The sequence below is a fragment of the Poecilia mexicana genome, unplaced genomic scaffold (genome assembly GCF_051168715.1).
Source record: "Poecilia mexicana isolate PSO_F unplaced genomic scaffold, ASM5116871v1 scaffold_2, whole genome shotgun sequence".
In the NCBI taxonomy this organism is placed as follows: Eukaryota; Metazoa; Chordata; class Actinopteri; order Cyprinodontiformes; family Poeciliidae; genus Poecilia; species Poecilia mexicana.
Genome location: NW_028263371.1, coordinates 32,748,388 through 32,771,541, shown reverse-complemented (window position 1 = coordinate 32,771,541; position 23,154 = coordinate 32,748,388). Strand labels below are relative to the sequence as shown.

Below are 23,154 nucleotides of genomic sequence, written 5' to 3'. Positions count from 1 at the left end.
ATGACCATCAATGGAAACCTGGCCAATGACAGCTTCTGTAAGGTTAGCTGCAGAACTGTGATTGGCTGAGCTGAGCTGAGGTGTTTCTACTAGAATATAGAACCTGATCAGAAACTAATTGTGCCTGTTTGTCTTCATTGCTAAAGTAAGGAGTGTGTTGTGTGTGTGCGTGTGCGTGCGTGTGTGTGTATATTGTCCAGCTGGTGGAGCCCCTGACCCCTAGTGGCACCGCCCCCAACCAGGCTCAGCTGCGCATCCTGAAGGAGACGGAGCTGAAGAGGGTCAAGATCCTGGGCTCTGGAGCGTTTGGAACTGTCTATAAGGTCAGAGGTCATCCAGCTGCGTTTTGTTTCATCACGTGAGCTGATTTTTAAAACATTGACACAATGTGATGATGGATCTGAATTTGAACAACATTAAAATGTGAATATCTTCAGTACAGAATAATGGTGTATGTCAGGGTCATGGTGGTGTGTGTCAGGTGTGTGTACCTGAGGACTAGTGGCTGCGACTTCATGGCTGCTGCTCGTCTGTTTCAGGGCATCTGGGTCCCAGAGGGCGAGACGGTGAAGATCCCCGTTGCCATAAAGATCCTGAGCGAGGCCACGGGTCCCAAGGCCAACGTGGAGTTCATGGACGTGAGTATTTCTGACTCTGGGTTGTCTCGGTTCAGCTGCCAGCAACTTCTCATGAGTCGGAGTCTGAGTCGGAGCTGGTAATAAAGAGAAACTCACGGCGGCGTACAGCCAGCAAGCATTGAACAAGACTCTATTAAAAAAAAAACAGCTCCTAGCTTATGAGATATGGCTTTATTGGAGTCCAGAGCGATGGAGGGAAGTGGAAGAAGGAAGTAAGCAGTGGAGTTTCTGTCAGCTTCTCTCTGTCAGTCACGCTGGGTTTGACCTCTCAGGCTGTTTCGCTCAGATAGTCACATTCAAGTTATTCGGAACCACAGAGACACCTTGATTCTCCTCTTTCTCAGTGATTCTATGTTGATTATTTTAGTGCTAATAAACTAGTTTGGACCAGGAGGCAACTCACTCTGATTGGTTCCTTTTCTAGACTTCAATTCATGAGCCTGTGGTTGATTTTTTTGCTTTTTGGGACCGGGATAGGGTCAGGGTAATTCAAAAATAATTAGAGTATTTTTGAATTACATTGAATTCAACTGAACGATTGTTAAACATCTCTTCTTTAGTCTTGTCTGACTGAAGGACAGATGCATATCTAAAAACATGAACAGCTAACATGCTAACTGAATCCTGCAGAGACTTTGCTTGTTTTCCACTCTTGGGAAGATTAGCTAATGTTTAAAATGTTTTCTACTTGTGATGTTTCCAACGGTAATCAGATGAGCTTGAACTTGTTTGGAAACAGCGTTGTACGCTTCCCGAGTTGATGTGTGTCAAACACTTGCACCTCGACTGTCATCCTACCTCGGCGTTGTGCTGCGGATCAACAACCTGCCTGAACTCCAGTGTTTATAGAGCCGCTGATGAATCCCATGGAAGCAGCAAAAGGACACTGTTCAGCTGTTTTTGCCTGCTGCATCAGCTGTGATTCAGTCTCATCACCTTTTCCAGATAATAGATCCATTAGTCGTCCTGAATGTCTCACTAAGAGGCTGTCTTGGTGACATTTAGGAGCTTAACAAAACACACTGAGTGTCCAGCCTCCTGAAAGCAAAGTGTGGCGAATTTGTTACGTGACAGCCATCGTTCGCCATCTGTTTGGAGGATTTTATGTAATTTTGACAAAAGACGAGATGCAGTTGCAAATATTCCCAAATAAATGTAATATTTTTTTAAAAAAAGGTCTGTAATAAGGTAATAAAAACAGTGCTTTAAATTACAGACTTAACTTATTTCAGTAAATCAATTCAAACAGTAGAAATGATGTAGATTTAGTCCAGAGGGTAAGCCACAGAAGGCCATTGCTAAAGAAGCTGGCTGCTCCCACTTTGCTCCACCCAAGCATATTAAATGGAAAGTTGAGTGGAAGGAAAAAGTATCAGAAAACAGGTTCCAGACATGAATGAAGGTGTAGCTAACTGAAACCCAAATTCACCTTTTCTCTAAATTAAAAAAAATGAGTGAAAAGTTCAGTGGAAGGAAACACTGTAGCCTTCTTTGTATGAAATGGCAATTGTCTGAGACGCCTTAGAGACGAAGCAGAGACCCCGGGCTTTGATTGGATTACAGCTTGGGCTGAACAACAGCAACAAGTTGTGATGCCAACTTCTCTTTATTTATTCACCTTTTGAACTTAAGTATTGAAATACATCAACTTTTCAACAGTATTTCTATATATAGATGCCCCAGTATCTGTGTTCTCTCTTACTGTTCCTATTTAACCTTTTTTTCCCCCAGTTTTTCTTATCCCAGCATCTTTCCTCCTTCCTCTGTTTCCTTCTCCCAAGGGGTGGGTGTGTGTGTGTGTGTGTGTGTGTGTGAAGGTGTGGGGGCGGATCTGTCCATCCAGAGCCAATATGCTCTGTCTGTTGGCTTGTTAAACAGCAATCTAAAGGCAGGCTCACGCTTCGCCACTGAGAAACTGGCCACTGGAGTGCCGGCTCCAAGGCACACTCAGAAAATCCACAAAAACGCGCGCTCACACACACATGTGTATGCAAAGAGCAGATTCTTCACAGAATGAAGCCTCCACAGGGTTTGGATGAGAAGAATGTGGGGCGATTCGCTTGTGTTGGCAAATATGAATCAGAGCTGATTATTTGATATGTGAAATCTGTTCATTTAGAATGCCCCATGCATGCACTTGCTGAAACATGCACCAGTTTTGCAAAACTCTGCAAGTCTATCATTCACCGTATGTGGCCAAAGTGCATGTATTTGTGTGTGTGTGTGCGCGTTTGAGGGGAAGCAAGCAAGGGAGCAGGACGGTGAAAGTCAGGTCGGCTGGCAGTAATGGAGGTCAGCGCTCAGGGAGATGAGAGAGAAACCAAAACACACACAGTCACAAAATGTCACACACACTTGCAGGAGTCCTCAAACGTTTGCCCGGAGCGTACAGAAGGTTTAGCCGGACATAGTTTATGACTCCAGGGCCTCTTGGGATGTCAACGAAAGAATTAAAGCCTTCAGATTCCCTTTTATCTTCCTCTGTTGAGCTGATGCCTGACTCACAGAGTGGAATCGTTAGTGTAAAGCGTTTTAGTTGTCAGCATAAAGCTTGTAATCATCATCATAGAGCGTGTAGCCATCTGCATAAGGCATGGAGTCGTTGGTGTAAAGCATGTAGTCGTCGCCATAAAGAGTGTAGTCATCTTCGTAAATCATGTAGATGTCTGCATAAAGTATGGAGTAGTCCGCTTAAAGATTTGAGTCATTGGTATAAAGTACTGATGACTACACTGATGTAGTCATCGGTGTAAAGTGCGAAGTTTTCAGTGTAAAGTGTAAAATTATCTCCGTAAAATGTCACCTGTTGTCGGTGTAAAGCATGTAGTTGTTGTTTTAAATCATGTCCTCAGCATATAGTATGTGGTTTTTGGCGTAAAACATATAGGTGTCGGCTTAAAGACTGTAGTCATTGGCATATAGATTGTAGTTGTCAGTGTAAAGTGTGGAGTCAACTTAAAGCATGGGTCATCGGCATAAAGCGTAGAGTCATCAGCCGTGGATGTCATGACACTACTTTGAACAGGAAGACTCTAATGTTGCCATAAACTTCTTTATACAGCCTGTGCCTCCTTCTCCTGCTTAGTTTTAATCTACTCCACTCTCCTTCTAACATTAATTTTCTGAATATAAATTTTCAGAGGGACCTCGTGTATGTGTCCGTTGTCCTGAGGGCCAAGCCCGCATACACCTCTCCTTGACCACTTGCCATATGCAAAGAAAGCTAGTGTGAGTCCTTGAGCGTAGCAGAGAGCTGCTGAGGGACTGCGCCTCCATGCTTGAATCTAAGCAGGAGAGTCAGAGAGGCGAAGGGAGATGAGAACGACCGAACAGAGTGCTTTCCACCGACCACTGCAATCGCAGCTTCTGCCACAAGTACCCGTCCTCGCAATCATAACACTTCATCACCGCCACGCGTCCTTCTGCTTTGCAGCTCCGCAATAACAATTACCCAACACTGAGCCCCAACTGTTCAAACCTCTACGTCCATCTGCTGCTGAAAGGGGGGGAGGGAGGGGAGGAAGAAGAGGGGTGGAGGGGGGTCTGGGTGGGAAAACGCATTTGCACAAGACATGAAACAAGAGTGAAGGAGATGAGACAGAACAAGAGTTTGTGATCACATGCAACAAGCATGCGTGATGGACGTTTTTGGTGTTTCAACTGTGCCTGTTCAATATTAGTTTTACTGTGCTTGATGAGCTTTGAAGAAGTCACTGTGAGAGTGATCTGGACATATGCTATTCACAATCCCACAAGCCTGGAGTTTTGCCTCCAACTCTAAAAGTATTTGGTGTTATACAACCGTCCAAATATTGAGTCCAAGCAGTTGTGATGTGTTCTGTTTAGTTATGTAGATTCCAGTTTGACCCAGTCATGTTTAGTCCAGTGCATCCCATCCTGAAGTACATAAAGGGTCCACTGCTGTCCACTTAGTCCCTCTCTGTGTCCTCGCCCCCCTCTCACCCAGGAGGCCCTGATCATGGCCAGCATGGAGCACCCCCACCTGGTGCGCCTCCTCGGTGTGTGCCTGAGCCCCACCATCCAGCTGGTCACCCAGCTCATGCCCCACGGCTGTCTCCTGGACTACGTCCACGAGCACAAGGACAACATCGGATCGCAGCTGCTGCTCAACTGGTGCGTCCAGATCGCAAAGGTAAGCAGACGGCGTCGGGTTGTAGCAATGCTCTCCTGCACTGCTGCAGATGGATTACATGGACCTGTGTTGATTTTATGTAAACGAGTAGAATGTGATTGATGGGAACATGTAGTGGGTTTCCAACTCCAGACTGACTGAAAACAGACTTTGATATTTCTCTTTTTAAAGTTCATCATCCATTCTTTAGAGTTTTAAATGTTCCTAATATAAAAGGTCTGCTTTGCCTCAAGTTTCAAACCTTTTCTTACCTTCTTCAGTTATAATGCAGGTTCTCTTCATTCCATATTTTCCTCTTCATCCTCATTATTTTGCTGAAGCCCTTCCACAGACCTCCTGTCAGTGATGTGAAGCAATAGACATGCCTTGCTGACTTAAACTCTTTCCTCCGAGCTCGTCTCATTGCTCTCAGAGACTTAATGACTGCAACAAATGTTCAAGTTAAGCGCCTATCGGCTCCAGAACAAACAAAATCTGCTGTCTCTGTCTTGTGTGCTTTTGCTTCTCCAAAGAACATTTGGGTTTTGTTTGCTAATTACACCAGTGTTGCCAGACTGCTTGGTTCTGGGTAACTTCTGGATGTAAATTCAGTAGGTTATGAGCTGTTATTCCGCGCTGGGCGACTGTGGCTCAGTGTGTAGGGTAGTCGTCTTCTAATTCGAGGGTTGTATGTTCAATTCCAGCTTACATAACCCTAAGTTGCCTACTGATCAGTAGTGAACAGTTATTATGTTATTGACTTGTTAGGCTGATTAATGGAAAACTGTAGAAGTAACAACGTAAGATGGACCCGTAGTGATGAAATGTGTTGTTGGTGTTGTGGAATCTGGCATGTGGGAGATTCCTGATCGCGTTGGTAGGGATTGTTGGCCTGCTCGGTCAAAGTTAGTGACAGACAGATGGTTCATTTCTTCACCTGCCAAGTATTTTTAGAGTCTCTTTCCTTTTCCTCACATTTTCCGCGATTGTGTTCCCAGATGGTCGTCCAGCACCAAACCATCTGGCGCTCCAGGGTTGGTCAAATGCTGGTTCAAACCACTAATCTACAGCCAAAACTCAAACTACACAGAGCTACTGTAAGTCACTTCATTGCAGGTATATAAACCAGTAAATATACTTGAAAAGGCTTAACAGAGATTATTTAGAGGGTGGCCTGTTTCATAGGCCTCCTTCATCAGCAGATCGGTTGGGATTGATCAGCCTGGGTCGTTAAGAGTGCTGTATTCTTGTTTCGTTTAGCCAACAGTCATTTATCAGCAATAGGAGGTCAGGGGGGGGGAACTGGGGGGATTAACCCTTTATCCCACCATGATGGATGATTCTGGAGGTTTTAACTCGATAGGAAAACATTGATACCTGAGTTAGAGGTCTGGCCTCGACTCAGCCAGGCGGTTCAATAAACAGGCTGATTGTGATTGAAGGCAATCTGCTGCTATTCACGCTTGAACTGGTTGAAAATGATAAACTGATATATTTTTAGACTTTTTAGGCCGCTGTTGACCTGCAGCTGGACGTGGCTTCCTGATGTCCATTAATAGGTATAATGAGATGTTGATATATTGCATTAGTCTACAATATTCTGAGATTGGCTTCACCAACATAATTTGTTTCATCTATTTACAAGAAAAAATATGGTATTAAAAATTGTGTTATTACTGAAATCCAGGCTTTAGAAAAATAATCCTCATTAAACTGTCAAGAGATGGCTAGTTTGTGATCTCATGATTATGTCTAATATTATGACTATGTTTTAATATTTCAGTCATATCTCTTGAGAATGATCAGAACTGAACACTTATGGATCATTTTTACGCCATCTGGAGCATTTTTATGAATGAACAAACTAGTTTGATTGTGTTTTAATACAGAAATATAATCCATATAATGAAATAATTCAAGTTATGAAGCTGAATTATGTTTTTTGCTCTCTGGATAATGAGATAATTAGACTAGAATAAAGATAAAGCGAGATTTAAATCAAGATATGAAAATGAACCTGATTTCAGTTTAAAACATATACATAACTAAACTGATGTCAAGACAAAATAAGTATTCATATCTCAAGATAATAACATAACTGAACCACCATCAGCCCAAAAAGAGCATTTTAATCTCTGTATTATGACATAATTAAACTAATATTACACCAAAATAAGTGTTTTTATTTATTTTTATTTTAAGATAATAATACATTTGGTGTGCTGTGGTGGCGCAGGGGTTAAGCACAGTCCACATATGGAGGCCTCAGTTCTCGACGTGGCTGTTGCAGGTTCGATTCCCGACCTGGCAACCTTTGCCGCATGTCTTCCCCCTTCTCTCATTACCCACTTTCCTGTCAACTAACTATCAAATAAAGGCCACTAGAGCTGATAAAACCTTAAGAAAAAAAAAAAAAAAAAAAAAAAAAGATAATAATACATTTAAAATAGGCCATTTGTATTGTTTGTAAGTTGATATTTAGGAAAAACAAGATGTTATATCTGAAGATAATAAAATATTTTAAGGCAGAATAGGATTTTTATCGTGACATGATCAGAGGATTTAAATTAAAGAAGACATAACGGACCATTAATCTCAGATAGTCTGTTAATATCAACTCAGAACAAGATTACATATCTTGAGATAATAAAATAATTACATGTGTATGAAGATAAATTAAAAATAATGCAAAAATTTTAATGGCAGCAAGATGAAACAGGCTTTAAATAGAATATATTAAACTGGTATTTGTTAAAAGTTGTTTATCGCAGCAAAATTGAATAAATAACAGGTTTTATATTTTTAAAAAGTAGGATTTTTTTATCTTGAGATAATTAAAGTTGTTAAATGATAAAACAGTTTTTTTAATCTCAATATAATGAGAGAATGAAACTGAAAATAAGACTGAGAAAACGTTCCACCATAAAACCCTCTAATCTTGAAAAATGTCAACATGGTTTAGGAATCCTGTTTCCATGACAATATTGTTTCCTAGTCATTTCTGCTGAAGGATTATTTTTACAAGTATTAATCATATTTAGCATCAAACAGAGATTAAAGTTTGGGTCACATGACTTTTCTACTTGGTGTGATTGGATGTTCTGATCAGTGCAGTCAGAACCTACTACAGGTAAGATGATGACTGCTCACAGCCTCACCACTGAACCCCTATTTTAATTCCACACACTTTGCTTTGTCGGAGTAAAACAATGGCAGAGTCGGAGAGCAGCAGATAAAAAACGGCTTAGAGAATTTCGTCCCATATTTCCAGAGTGAAGAAGGAAGGTTTCTCGTCCCCTGCTGCAGCAGGAAGTCCGTTTAACAAGATGGCTGCTAGTTGAAATGTTCCCAGCAGGAAGTCGGGTCGCCTCCATTTGTCTGCCGGATCCTCCTCACAGGTTCCTCATCACTTCGCTCCGGGATATTTTTTTCAAACCGAGAAAAGGACACCCTTTCTCCGTGGTGCATCCCTGAGCATTTTTCATCAGTGTATGTGTGGTTGCGTGTGTGTGTGTGTGTGTGTGTGTGTGTGTGTGTGTGTGTGTGTGTGTGTGTGTGTGTGTGTGTGTGTGTGTGTGTGTGTGTGTGTGTGTGTGTGTGCATGCGAGCCGAATAAATAACTGGCGGCTTCTTCTCTGAATGATCTCTGCGCTCTCAAGGTAATGATGGGGAACCTCTCTCCAGCAGCGAGAGCATTCTTCACAAGACGCACAATTTTCTGGCTAAGGGGAGAATAATTTGCTTTGCTCTTCTGTTAGCTTTGAAAAGGTTGCGGCAGAGACGGAGGAGCAACGGAGGTTGTGTGTTTTCTCTGTTCGCTTGTACATGCAGCAGGAAACGAATTATTATTATAAGAGAGCCAAAGAAACACAACACTTAAAATGTTTTAGTTGCTTCGTTTTGATCATGAGCAGAACTCCAACCTTCGCCAGGTCTCTCTAAATATCGTTTTGCGGACTTAATTCACCATAATGACTGCCAGACATAAAGGCCATTAAGAGTCAGATAGCAAAAGAAAAAAAGTAGCTATTCTTGAAATTCATTTCCAGAAAATAAAGTTTCCTGAATATTTCCTGGAACTCTTTCCAGCTTAACCATTTTGGCCCTAAGTTTCAAATCTCCGTCTGGATGTTTCTGCTTATTTAAATTGTAAGCAGTTCTTTTAATGTCCTGTGAGTAAATATATTTGTTCATTTATCCTTTCACATTTCGAGGAGCAACTTAGAGAAATGGTCTTTCTCCTCAGGAAAACAGTAGGTTATGGATAGGGCAGGGTAGGGTTAGGTAACCCTAAGTAAAAGTTTAGGAAGCTAAAAAAAAATTCTCCATTCTGTCATGGATTTAAATAATTTGGTGAAAAAGTGTCATTTTATAAAAACATACATTTTTTAATTGGGGGAATTTTCTTTAGGTTTAAACGGTTTTTATTGTGATACTGCAGTTCAAGATGAATTTCTGCTGATCTGTTTGTATTTAGTGACACATTCTATGTATTTGTTTTCTGCTTTCTGCTATAGTGTCATGGCAACCCTGCACCCCTCTCATCTCCCCCCTCCCGCCTGTTTAACAGCAGCCGTATGTGGGCTGTGACCCGGGCAGGTGACTGCAGAGCCACAAATTGATTGGCCAAGGCCTGTCGCCAGGCACTGACTCTTCATCACTGAGTGTTTTGGGCATTGAGATAATGGCCGCCATTAATCTAGAGCCACACTCAGGGCGGTTCACTCCCACTGACACACACACACACACACACACACACGCACACACGCACGCACACACACCTAACACAAAGCTCGCTCTAGATGTAGCTGCTTTATTCTTTATCCCGGATCTCTCCTTCCTTGCCCTCCTTTCCCGTCTTTCTGGTTGTTGACTATTTGTTTCTTTTTTTTTGTCTCTTATTGTTTCTAAATTTGTAGAAATATTCATAAATCTTTCTTTTGTCACCTTAAAACTATAGAGGCTGTTGTAAATCTGAAGTGGAAAAAATGTCAAATTTTTCAATTTTTTTCACTTTTGGAAAAAGCTAAGGCATAATGAAATCTGAAAAGTGTGGCATGACAGATTCTCTGCAGAGCCTCCTGTTGTAGTTTCAGCTGCAGATATTATGGGATTCATCACACATCATTTCTGCTCATAATTTTATGCCAGATAAATCAAGCTCACTTCAAAAGTCTTGCCACAGATTCTCTTGGACTTTGACTAGACTGTTCTGACACATGTGACACAATGCAGGAGACTCAGCGCTCCGTTGGATGAAAACAGATCAGGTCTAGACGGCCGGTTCTGAACCAGAACCAGGACTCCAACTGGCTCTAAGCTGGAAGCGGACGGGCTTTGAATAGGCCACTGTTAGCCAGCTGCTGCCGATTTCAGATGCTAATGATGAAGGCAACTCTGACCTCAGAGTTTCTGCTGATGCTGAGCTCAGAATCCCGTCTCACCTCCTGCTGCTGCTTAGTAAGGAGAACGGAGAGATTTCAGATTTTCCTCCTGATCTCTGGCTCTGGGAGTGTGTTAATATTCTGCACATCAGTGTGTGTGTGTGTGTGTGTGTGTGTGTGTGTGTGTGTGTGTGTGCGTGTGTGTGTGTGTGTGCGTGTGTGTGTGTGTGTGTGTGTGTGTGCTGAGATTTGCATCCCGTGGTGTTTCCCGCCCTGATCTGGCGGAACTCAGAGGAAGACCTCGGTGTCGCTCACTTCCCTGCAGCGCCGGGTTTCGGTGCTGAGCAAACACTAATCTCACCTGCTCTCATTAAACAGGCCTTCACTCTTCCTCCTCTCTCCTCCTCTTCCTCCTCCTCCAGGAGGATGACGTCTGTCCTTTGGATCAAACCATTGGGAGGAAGAACGCTCACATTTATCATCCTGATGTCTCATAGATCTATAGATCTGCGAATGAAGAGAGTTTTTGCAGTTTTTACCTAAAGTTCTGTCCAAAATGCCAACAATGATGAAAAAGAAGATTACTATTATTATTTTTATTTTTTTTATTTTTTATTTGAGATTGAGATAAGGGGCCTCATGCATAAAGCGTGTGTGCGCACAAAAAATGTGCTGCGCCATATTTTATGCACAAGTCGGCATGTATAAAAATTTACTTTATGTCAAAGTTTGCGTAAATGTACTCACACTTTTCCCTGGTGTGAAAATGTGCGGCAGCCACGCAAACTTTTTCTGTGGACAATATCGAACTACAAAGTGTCAAAACTCACCTAAATTCACTGAAGTCTGAATACATTCAGTGTTATTTAGACCAAGAAGCATCAAACCTGATGTTTTTCATGATTTTAATAGTTTATTGTTTAAACATAAAAACTGAACATCATTTATCCTCAAATAATGAGCTAAAACAAACACAAAATAAAGAAAATAAAAATAAAAGGATGTGAAAACTTCTTTTTATGTAAAGTTCGGATGTGAATCGGATGTACATATACATCCGATTTTTTTGGTGCACCGCACTTTTCTAAATTTTTCTGTACACCAAGTTTTAGTGTGAAAACTGTGCACTTTTTTATGCATGAGGCCTCAGGACTTTGTGATCATAATTCCAAAACATTCAGGAATGAATCTCATTGTGAAGCTGCAGTCTGGCTTCATGTTGCTTTCAGAGTGAGCGGCTGTTCAGCCCGGCTCGTGTTTCTGTGGGTTTTGACTTCAGCAGATCTTTGTCTTTTGTTCTGATGCTGATTCTCAACACAGCATGAATTATTGTATCAAATATTATTTTTGACAGAATTTTCCTTAATTTTGCCTAATTCTGTTGGCTGATCGTGAGTTCATGGGACATTTGTTTTTTAAACTGATTGATATTTCTTACTACAGTCACATGTAAAAATCATAACCCAGTTGATATCTGGCTCTTTGTTTAGTGTTTTTTCATGTATTTCTAGAACATAAGGTGATTTTACTGACTGACTTTTTTTTCCTCTTCAAAAAAAGTTACCAAGGAGTAAATCAGGACTCCCTGTATCATGACTTGTCCTCTTCCGAGCTTCACATTTGGTATAAGCTTCTTTTCATGGAATGCTGAGTTTATTTGATGTGATTCCGGAGGTCCTGGTCAGTCTGAGCCGATATTTCCGACACATCAGAGCAATCTTCATCCCACGACAACAGCAAAAAAACATCCTCATCATCATGAAATGAACTATTTTTCGTTCAGTATTTGTTGCGCAGCCATTGAATATACTTAGTTTGAAATTCTTTTTGTGTTCCAGAATGATCGAATATCAACTTTTAAGGATCGCAAATCAGCTCTAATTATTATTTGATGAATATTGTCCTGACAAATGTTGAACCACTGGGTTTGATCCATGTCAGATATGAAGCAGATGAAAAAGATTTTCATCGATGATTGATGCTTCCTTTTATTTTCCCTCTAAAACACATTAAACAGTTATTATGAATTTATAGCTGTCAGCAGGCTGACCATGTTTCTGTGTTATTAATAATACAAACTCGCAGCGTCACGCCGGATGACCAAAAGCTGCCCCGAAAAAGCCGGTTTCCATGACGACCCGCGAAACAAAAGCAGCTAGAGTGGTTTTAAGTGGAACCTCTGGAGAATTTCACGTCTCTGCTGACACTGCAGAAAAAGTGTGTGTGTGTGGTGAGTTAAAGGAAGGGAGATAATCCTCTGGGGTCGTTCTAATTATCTGTGAGGATCAGTGGGGGGGTGAGGGTGGGGGTTGACGGGGCGACTGCCTGATCCAGTGGATATAAAGGCCTGATTGGATCGCTCCCCTCGCTCCTCATCAGTTGTACTCATGGCGTTTCTGTGGATTCACAAACACAAACAAATCCGATTTACTCAGTCAAGTTTTCCAAACAGCCGATTAGGAACATGATGGACTTGAGCTCCACAAATCCATTTCTGCTCTAATAAGCATGGCCTCCCAGAGTCGGACCTTCAGCAGCGTCACGTGTCAGACAATCAGGACTCATTTCCACGCTGTTCTTTTTTTATTTTTATTAATAATCGCTGTTTATGGGGAGAGATGGGAGGGAAGACTACACTGTACATCCGTTAGTTCCAGGGAAAGGAAGATATTTTTGAACAGTTTTACATCCACAACAGTTTGATGTTGACACGTTCTGACCTTGACCCAATGACCGGGTCACTGGGTTGACTGAGAGGAAGTGAGAGTCAGAAGAACTCATGTTAAAATCAGATTGTGATTTGATTGGCTGACTGCAGCTCTGTGGGAAGAATAGTCATCTTGTGATTGGAAGGTTGTAAGTTTGGTTCCAGCTTCTTCCTGCCACATGACAGAAGTCTCCATTGTGGTGTTTTTGTCTCAACCAGCCTGTTTTTTTTTTTTTTTTTTTTTTTTTTGAAGGACAATTATTTTGTTCCCAGACACCTCATAATTCATTTAAATTGTTGTTTCTGTTGTTTTATTTATTCATTTTTGTTATTTAAATGTCTTCCGGCTCCAGTGTCAAATGTTCTTTAGAATTTAAAGCTTATTGATCTTTGATCATGTGTTCTTACGTTATTATGCCATTACCAACGCATTACTGGAAAATTGTCTCAATGCAACAATATTGAGGAATATTGAGACAACATTGTTGTATTTGTCCCAGAATAAACTTTTGGGACAATTTATTGACCAGCAGAATTTGTTATTGTGACAGGCCAAGTACAAAATGCACCTGGATTTCAGAAAAACAGTAAAGTACAGATGAGCACGGTGGTGGCAGTGTGATGCTCTGCTGTCCTGCTCTGGGCCCTCAGCGGTTTCCTGCAGCGGGTTGGACCAGGACGATTCTCCGTCTCTAGCTGTGCTAATCGTCAGCTGGTACGCTGGAGGCTGCAGCGAGGCGGGAAGCAGCAGGCTAATGACAGTGTTCAGAACCAGGTGTCCTCATTGTTGTCACCTGTCTGAGCCTGAGACTGTTATTACTGTACGTACTGATGTACGTGCAGCGCTGCTAATTGATGCTCAGATTGTCACCCTGGCTTTAATTAAGCCTTCTTAATTAATCCCAACCAAGAGGCTGTTGTTTCCTGTAATTACCTTTAAAAGAGCAGATTTTTATGGCGCTAATCAAAGAAGTTGTGCCAGTTTCTCTAATTCTGTGCAGCAGCAGCAGAAATTATTGACATTTACTCATGTAAATGTGCCAGCGGTGGTCTTTCATCGCAGCCTGTGACATTTTGGAAGGAGCTGAGATCATGGAGACAAGGCGCTGGGATTTTTTTTTTCTTGAGGAGAGGCCTAATTAAGAGCGGAGACAGGGGAGATGTCGAGCGCTGAGAAGTTCCGACATTGTTTTAAAAATCCACTCCCGCCAGCGGGAGGATTCCCACACCGGCACACAGAAACGTGTTGGGGTGGGGTTGATGGATAGGCGGTGGTTTTCCCGCTCCGTGGCGGCGGATCGGCTGAGCGCGGAGTAAATGGGCCTTCACCCGGCTGCCGCACCGCCGTTATACCTGTCACATTATGTCACATCCGCCTGCTGCCTTCATTAACTACCCAAGCCGCTTGCCGTAGCCATCCAGAGCTCATTTTGTCTTCAGGTGATAATCCTGACGCAGCTTCTCCTCGGCGTTCAGCGCCGATAATGGGAATAAAAGCGGAATTTGTTGGGCTGTGGTGTGATGGAGGAGGCCTGCCTGCTTCACACAGGCAGCAGACAAAGCAGGCGCCATGCTCTGGAGGCTGCCAGCGCGCTGGGAATGCCCTGCCTTCTATCTGCGGCGCAGCATGCGGTGCATGATGGACGGCCACCTGCACCAGCTGCGCCACCTGCACCCAGCCCATTGTGCGCTCGCCTTATCGCGGCCGTCCCAGTTCCCGGCTCCACTCTGCTCACATTGTCGCTGCCCGTTGAGCTGTTCGGAGGTCCTCTGGCGCCATGGTGCCTGCTTTCAGGGCCAACCACTTATCATTCCCTCTGGAAACAGACGCCTCACCTTTTGGTTCCCTTCAAACTCAGCTCAACGTCTCTTTCTTCTGTCTTTGTCCCCCAGTATAAAGTTTTTGCAGACTGTGTTTTCTCCAACTGGAGAATTTTTCATGAAACCCCAAGAAATCTGCTAGACATAGACCTAAATATGTGAAATATGTTAAGAACATACAAATTATGTCTTACAACGTTGACTACCAGTACTGTAATACTGTACTGATTTAGAGACTCTCCAAAAATCCATCCTGTTCTGACTTTATCCAAACGACAGAAGTAAAGGAATTTACCTCATAGTTGACTTTTTATGAACCTCAATCTCTACATTTTAGCTCTCCAGATGTCTTCTTTCAGATTAGTCGGCTTAATCTAACGGATAATCCAACTGCATTCTTAAAAGAATCAAAGCATTTCATGTGAGCTAAAAAGCAGCCGATTCTGAAAAGTCTAGAACCTGCAATGTAGCTCGAGTCCACACCTTAGGAGCATCACGGCTTCGTCTGTGGTTGTGATGGACTTTGAATGTGACAATGACTTTGGGAAAGTTCCAATTACCCTCTTCAGACCACACCAACCAGCCAATGTGGCACTGAGTGCCAAACAGTACAAGGACTTCTGTCTGCCATCGTTAATGAACTGCTGATCGGTGGTGTTCCACTTTTGACCGACACCAACTTGGTGAAGGTTCCAACTGGACCCAACCCATTGATAGACTGTAAAGGTGATCTGAAGTCATGTTCTGCATTGAATCTCAGTTCTTCATTCTCATTCAGTTCCACTGTGTTGCGACACTGAGGGAAGATAACCTGTCAGACTTGGAGACACTGAAGTTACTCCCAAAGCATGTTGCCACCCAAAGAACTCTCGTTCTTGTACTGATTTGGTTTGGGTGCCTTCAAACATCGCCTGTTTCCACCAGATTGCGTCATCAACGTCACAGTTCTAGCAAAAGACCAGTTGAGGAACCGGAACAGGCTCTGAACTGTGTTGGTTTAAAAGACCTATGGGTGTTGATGGGTGAGGACCCATAAGATTGGACTTCAGGCTTGTGTTTTACCAAAATCTTTATCCCTGTGTAAATACTACAGTAGAGAAAGGGCCTTTTAAAGGTTTGTGTATCATCCATAAATGTGTGACTTGAGATCAGTGTATGGCCGTTCCTCCATCCTCTGCTCTCTGTGCTCGTGGTTTCCTCCTGACGAGGCGAGCTGCTCCCCGTAGCTCCTCCACGCTACTTAACGCCTTTTTCACGCCTGGTTTCATCCTCCTGCATTCCCACTTAACTGAGGAATTCAACATTTCCACTCGTCTTTTCTTTCCCGCCAGACAGAAGGAAGCGAGCAAGTCGCTTTACCTTGTCCTTTGGAAGACCTTAATAACTTGCTGAGGTGAAAGACTGTGTGGAAAACTAGATTGTTATCCAGTTTTTGGGTCTGCATAGGTCTATGAAGGAGGGTGACAATTTAAACCCCTCCAACACGAAACAAATGTAGGCAATAGAATATAGTAATCAACTCTAATATGCATAAATAGAATGAACAGGTGTCTTGTTGCTCAGAAAACGAGACAGCTGTAAGAATCTAGAATCCATCTGAAAATTAATTAGAGTTGATCAAACTTTTGTTGTGAACTGATGTTGTTTTGTGATGCTAATTGCATTTTTGTTGTCATTTTTTACTTGACACAGGCAGCTTTCATGCAATATAGTGGCCAAATTGGTCTAATTATTTCTGTGCTTCAAATGTAGCTAGAAGCAAAAAGCAGCTCAGTTTGAACTGATGTCAGTTTTATTGCCATAAATGTCGGTTCAGTCATTTAGAACATTATTTGATTTGAGAACTAGGCGCCTGAATAAACCGCTGTAAACTCCCCAACTTTCCCTTCTTTTTATGGCAGATAACTGGTGAATATCCTACACCAAACCTCTTTAAAAGCTGGTTTTACATTTAAAAATCATGTGGTCTTCATGACATGAGTCCATATTGTCTATCAATGAAAAATCCTAAACATTCATCCTTTTTTCTCTATTTGCTGGAACTCCACACTTTGTGATAGATCCTCATCAACCCATTATGCATATTTTCTTAAATGAAAATGTCTCATTCATGCAGATGGTTTTGTGGTTTTTAATGTGAAAAATAAAGATATGAACCCCAGCCATACTTTTAAGTGAATATTTAATAATGTAAAAGTAAAAGAAGAGCCTCTGCATGGCTGAAGCAATGCTAGGCTAAGCGTTCATTCTAAACCTCACAGTGGCTCACTTTCTAAGCTTACGTTTGTATTTATTGGACAAAGCAAAACATAAGTAGAGAGATCAAATGACACTGGAGCTTTGAACCGAAAAGCAATTTTTTTCTTTAATTCAAAACTAAAGTTTTTGTGCTTTTTTTATTTATTTATTTATTTTTTATTTTTTACTTTTAACTGCTTTATTTTTAAATTCATCAAAATGAACCAGAGATTTTATGATTTTTCACCCGACGGATAAAGAGTTGGTTTACATGTGAAGGTAATGACCCAGTAGTTTTAGCAATATAATGTTGTTTTTTCAGTGTGGAATAAGGTTCTGTTCAAACTGCTAAAACCGTAAACCCAGAGGATCTGGATGATATTAAAGGACACAAAATTAACTTGCATGACTTTAAATTGTCTGGAAAAACACTTAAAAAGTGTTTTCAAGTAAATAAAAAGTTTTTATTTACAAAATGTAGCACTTTTGAGCTATTGAGCATCCACCAGAAAAGGTGACCCGGTGGTTATTTGTTTTATAGATTCAGAAGTCTTTCTTTGAGTTGTTTTCTGGAGTGAATTTTAGGTGCTGAAGAGCTTGCCTGACTGTAAATGGAATCAGTTGAAAACTTTTGGTTTCTCTGCAGGCCGGTTTTCTGACTGCCACTTCAATTTTTTACAAAAGTCTAAAAAATTCTGGACAGAAGCAAAATCTTTTTTTTGTAAGCTAGTAGATTAGCCCTTCATGCTATGAGAGGCTGAATCATTGACTCTGTGCTGTTTGGAGACATTCGCTCTGGTTGCTCATTAACTTTGCTGCTCTTCTGCAAAACGTGGCTCTCAAAGATGTCCCTGTGCTGACCTCCACTGTGTTCAAAGCTTTTTTTTCTTGTTCTGACAGGAAATTTGTTGCACAACAAGCAAACATAATCTTGCTTATTGAAAACAATTTTAACTTAGATTTATCTAATTCTAAATTATTGGCTTAATTTGTTGCAGTTGAGTGGAGCATCCTCTATCAGAGCCACTAACATGTCATTATTGGTGCAACAGGTCCATTTAGATATCTACATGTTATGCTTAATCCTGCTACAACAGAGTTATTAAGTATGGAGTACCACAGGATTTTGTGTTGGGGTCCCTCATTGTCAAAAAGTTCACATTTGTAAATGTTAGATTTAGTCAAAAGTTTATTTGCAGTCTGATTCTTACCATCTTTAAGCTGTAAAAAGGTGGACTTCTACCATCATGTAACAACTTTAAACTCAAAATTGTCTTTGCGGTTCATAAAAATGCTACATTAAACACCACCGTTATGTATGTTTGTTTCTTTATTCAGGTTCACAAATGTTTGACAGAAGGAACAATTCTGTTTATATCATCATAGTTTCAAAACACCAAAAAGCACATTGAGCTGAACTTTTCTAAATGTTTTGGGAGACTTAGATGTTTGTACTTCTTCTGCACATGATCACATCACGACCTTTGAAATATGCTTTTCGGCCCCACACCGATACTTTTAATTTGGTCCGCACTTCCAAATGAATTGCCTTACTACTGTATGCCATAATGGTTTTGAATTACAGTGACATGTTCAACCCTCACATCACAGGTGACCACTCAGTTTGACTCCAAACAAAGCTGATTTACAGCATTAGAACATATTCTCCTCCTCGGTGCATTAAAAACCTTCCAAAGACTCGTCTCTGACAAGAGCGTTTCCTGCCTGAACTCTCATTGCTCTGACTGTGCACTTCTACTCTTGTTCCACTCACATTGTTTCCTTTAAATAGATTTAGCTTTTAATGCTTACAGCGGCCTTTCTTACTGTGCTGAAGCTATAATGCTTCTGCTGTTCACTTGTAAATCACTGTGAAAGCAATAGTCTGCACAGTGACCAATATACATTTAGATTAAATTACAGTACAGAGACTGTGGAGTTTCCCTACAAGCTACAGTAGTGATAGGAAGCTTACATGCACTTGTAATGGACATGAATGTCATGTTTTTTTTTGTTTTGTTTTTTTTTTTGTATGTTTTCCAACACTGGTGAGTCAGATAACCTAGTTTACTGGTGACTACTGGTAAAAGGCAGAGTTTTGATAAAGCTGTTCCAGAAAGTTATTGTTGTGTATTTGGGATCCTTGTACCATTTGCAAGGAATTTTACAATATTCGTACGTTTGCATGAAGATAAATGTAACTTATTTTAAGGCTGAAGCAGCAGTGGAGTAGAAATAAGAAACACTGCCACCTGCAGGTGGAAGTTAGCATCACTTAAGCACAATGTTTTTGACTATTTATGCAGAAAATTAGCAATAAGCTCACAATAATGCATTAGTGTCAAAATACATGGGGATCTGTTGTTTTAGACTGAATTCCCCAAACCATCTTCTAACGTCTTTGACTTCACATCGAATCAAAAGCTGGATGACTTAAACTGGAGAACATAAGGGATCTTGATTTTCCTTCCCAAAGTCTCTTGAACATTTCTGGAATCTGTTTTACATTTGGTTATATGCCTGGAAACTGAACAGTTTGAACGGACTGTACCATTTCTGTGGACTTACTTATGGTTGTCATGATTTTAACTTTGGCGGAGTGAGTCATACTGCTTTCGTCAGGAATGGAACCCTGGACATGCAGAGCGCCGAATCTACCGCTAGGATGCCTAACCTATGGATGAGAGACACATGTATGAAAGATAAAACCAGCAAAACCTTCAGAAGAAAGAAAGAAATCTTTGTCTAGCAGTCTTTGTATGTGCTAAATAGATTTGATGGTGTTATGACAGACCAATCTATTCGCTTCCATGGAACTGATCCTGTATTCAGCTCAAGGTTCTGCCGCTGAAGAACAAAAACGCCCGTCAGAGATGTTTCTCTGAGATGATGATATACTCCGGTGTCTGCTGCTCCGGGAGGCGAACAAAGCAGGCAAGGCCAGGCCAATTGGAGTGTATTAAGCTGGATGTTAAACAAGTGGACGCCACTTTGCTGGTAGATCAATGAAAACACCTTGGTGAGAAGCGAGGCAGACAATGAAAAATTTACACCAAGGCCCACGCCTCGGCTGGCGCCAGAGAATCAACGGACATTTGAAACATTTAGGTGTTCCTGTGTGTGTGTGTTGGGGGAACTGTAAATACGTGTATGCGTGTGTTGTTGTTGTTGTGTCGAGGCGCTCGAGCCAAGCCGATTCTGAACTCGGTCGCCGCCCCTCTCTGCCTCCCCTTTCCTCGCAGATGAATGTGAGGATAAATCGATAGCGCCGACGTCTGACTCACCGCTAGCTGAGCCCTCATCCATCATCCTCCGGCCTTGCTGGGAGTGACACACACACATACACACGCACACACACGACATGACAGGGACATCCAAGAGACCACCAGCGCTGAAGAGCAAGACATTTTCCCAGGGCATATGTGCAATATATCTATCTGTCAGTCTGTTTGCATGGTTCTCTCTTTTATCCACCAAGTTGGATCACTTCCTCTTCGCTGTTGGGCTGAATTCCCCGATCCAGGACACAATGTGCTGTGACAGGGCTGCAGGCAACACCCCCGCCTGGCTGGAAGTGTGTTTAAAATAGATTGCTTCTCAGGCGATCAATAACAATGCTGATTACAATAAGCCCAAAGACGAGCGTGCCACGCAATATTTATCTCCGATGTCGATGTCGAGAGAAATTAGGAATCAATGGGCCACACAGCCCATTAATACACTTCGACTTAAAGTGACGGGGCAATGAGGTGAGGCCGTCGCACCGACTGCAGGGGAATGTACAACAGCTCAAGGAGCCAATTAATTTCCAGCCTCCTAGGGAGGTAAACAGCGGCGTCCCGGTGGAGGATGTGGGGGCAAGCCGCCGCTCCAGGTCGGGGCGGTGCCGCTGATTGCTCTGCTTTAACACCGCTTAAGTGTCACACTCCCAAGAGTGTCTGGGTCGATGGAGATTCAGGCAAGATTGGATCATTTGTGATTACAAGAGCAAGTAATTATAAGGAGTCCAGTACTGAGAATCAAAGAGCAGGGAATTTCCGCACATCTCCATTTTTGTTGGGCAAATGTACCAAAATACAGGAGCAAGTTCACCTGCAGGTGAAGCCTGAATTTTTAGTCTGTTTATGAAGTATTTGAACTATAGTATGGCTATAGAAAAAATGTTAGATAATATGCATAAAAGCTCATCTAAACAAACCCACGCTGCACCGCCAACCTTCTCTGGTATTTAAAGAAAACAATGCAAACATGTTTCACTCTCCACAATCCCATGACCTGTTTGGGGATTGAAAAAGCTCACAGAACTTTCCCTTTGTGGTTTGCGGGTTTGAGAATAAACTTTCTGACACTTCTGAACTGCTTAGAGTCATGTACATGAGGTATTATAGCGATTATACATCAAATCTAAATGTCTGCATGGGTGTGAAGTTAATGCTGATGACAGTTATGACAATAATTTTATGTTAGTGCTGACATTTAATGCTTCAGCGGTCTTAGACTTGAGATTTAAAATGATAAATGGCTCCACGATAGGATTCCTCATCGTCTCTCTGTCTGTCTCTGCCCGCCTCTCAGGGGATGATGTACCTGGAGGAAAGGCGGTTAGTCCACAGAGACCTGGCGGCTCGGAACGTGCTCGTCAAGTCCCCCAATCACATCAAGATCACCGACTTCGGCTTGGCCCGGCTCCTGGACGCCGATGAGAAGGAGTACAACGCGGACGGGGGCAAGGTTGGTGTAAGTGGAAGCTTGAGAACGTCTTGGTGTGTGTCAAGTGCTTCAAACGACTGACATAGTTAGACGTAATGGTGAGCCAGTAACCAGGGAAGGAAAGAGCATCATGGATCACGTGTAAACAAATCAGATTCTTTAACTTTCTTCAGAACTTTAGATATTTAAATAAGATGGTGGATACAAAGTTCCCTACGATGGTGATTAGTCTTCACAAGCGGATACATCATGACTGGTCAACAGTTCATTGTAGATATTGCAGCATCAATATGGCCGTACAGAATCAAGGTAATGCCTCATAATTTTGTAGCTTGTAGCTTGTTACAACAGATCTGCAGTTAACCCAACTGTCATTGTTAACATTTAAGATGCTAACCGAGGTCTGTAGAGTCTGTCATGGAGCCATGTGTTTATTTTCTTTGACCAATGTACAGTCTGTCTGGAGGTCATCCGCTCCTGGAAAGACTCCAGAATCTCCTAGAAATGTCTTTCTTTGTAGATTTGCTAACTTTAAATGACTCAGCAATGAGTTTGTAGCACCTTAAGAGACGTTTTGGCTGCACAAAAAGGGGTAATCCCTGAGGTTATTGCTGTACAAGAGTGTCAGGACCAGATTAAGAGATTTATTTCTGAATAAATTCATAATATTATGACAGTCAAGTCACTAGTAGAATTTAAGACATGACATTATCAGAAGAAAGTCATAAAATTATAAGAAAAAAGTTCTTTTAATGAGAACAAAGATTCCGTCGAGCTCCGTCAGTCCAGTTCTGTCTTCTAAATAAACTCAATCATTTCAAAATCCTGCTACTGGTAATAATTTGATGCTGATGTTTTAAAACATTATTTTTTTACTTGTAAAACTGATACCAAAGTATAACTTCACAAGATTCTCAGCATTAATGATTTAAGTTGTTTTTTTTTTTTTTTGGCTGGGAGGGGGTTTGACGTTCTCATATATATTACTTCAAAGTCCCAATGTAAAACTTTATTCTGGCAATGTCCTAAATTGATTTTGATTTTATTTAGACTTTTTTCTGCTAAAATTACGACTTTTTCTCAAAATGTCATGTCTTTATGCTTGTATCATCATGAAACCTTCAGTCTTGAAATAAAAAAAAACAACATTTTCTTAGCCTGGCGCTCAGTTTATTTTCACACCCAGGAACAGAGGAGAGCTGTTTTCAGATGCGCAGCAGTACGTTAGCAGGTCTCTGTCGCCTCTGTCCCACCCTGTAAACACTCATTTTAAATGTCAATACAACAAATGACCCGGCAAGATTCATCTGTTCTGAGGTGTCTTCTCCCAGACAACCTTGCGAGCACAGAGCCGTGATTTTCACCAACATCCTCATGCAACAGTGCCGAAATTACTTTCCACGTCTCTTAACGGGCAGCATTTATAACCAGCAATCAAATAGCTATTTTCTGCCTGCTCAGCGGCACGGAAACGGAAAATTGTTAACAGGAACGGCCGAACCGCGGAGCTGCGTGTTGCCTCTA

At 41.7% G+C, this 23,154-nt stretch overlaps 2 protein-coding genes across 2 annotated transcripts in view; both read left to right on the top strand.

Annotated features, from left to right (window-relative positions):
* Positions 1 to 783, top strand: LOC148160771 (receptor tyrosine-protein kinase erbB-4-like). The gene is made up of 3 exons (XM_088008189.1): positions 1 to 42; positions 201 to 323; positions 540 to 783. Exons 1-3 carry the CDS (start codon positions 1 to 3, stop codon positions 717 to 719), a joined length of 345 nt encoding a protein of 114 aa, XP_087864315.1. The 3' UTR covers positions 720 to 783.
* Positions 784 to 2,924: 2,141 nt separating this feature from the next.
* LOC106923420 (receptor tyrosine-protein kinase erbB-4-like) overlaps positions 2,925 to 23,154 on the top strand; it is a 32,908-nt gene continuing 12,678 nt past the window's right edge. Inside the window, exons 1-4 of the mRNA XM_088008185.1 lie at positions 2,925 to 2,930; positions 4,606 to 4,791; positions 5,769 to 5,804; positions 21,496 to 21,651. Coding sequence (XP_087864311.1) covers positions 2,925 to 2,930; positions 4,606 to 4,791; positions 5,769 to 5,804; positions 21,496 to 21,651 — 384 coding nt within the window. The remainder of the gene's footprint in view (positions 2,931 to 4,605; positions 4,792 to 5,768; positions 5,805 to 21,495; positions 21,652 to 23,154) is intronic.

Coding starts and splice junctions, on each gene's coding strand:
- LOC148160771 (XM_088008189.1), top strand. CDS start 1: ATGACCATCAATGGAAACCTGGCCAATGACAGCTTCTGTAAG. Junction 43..200: donor CCAATGACAGCTTCTGTAAG/GTTAGCTGCAGA, acceptor TATATTGTCCAG/CTGGTGGAGCCCCTGACCCC. Junction 324..539: donor CGTTTGGAACTGTCTATAAG/GTCAGAGGTCAT, acceptor CGTCTGTTTCAG/GGCATCTGGGTCCCAGAGGG.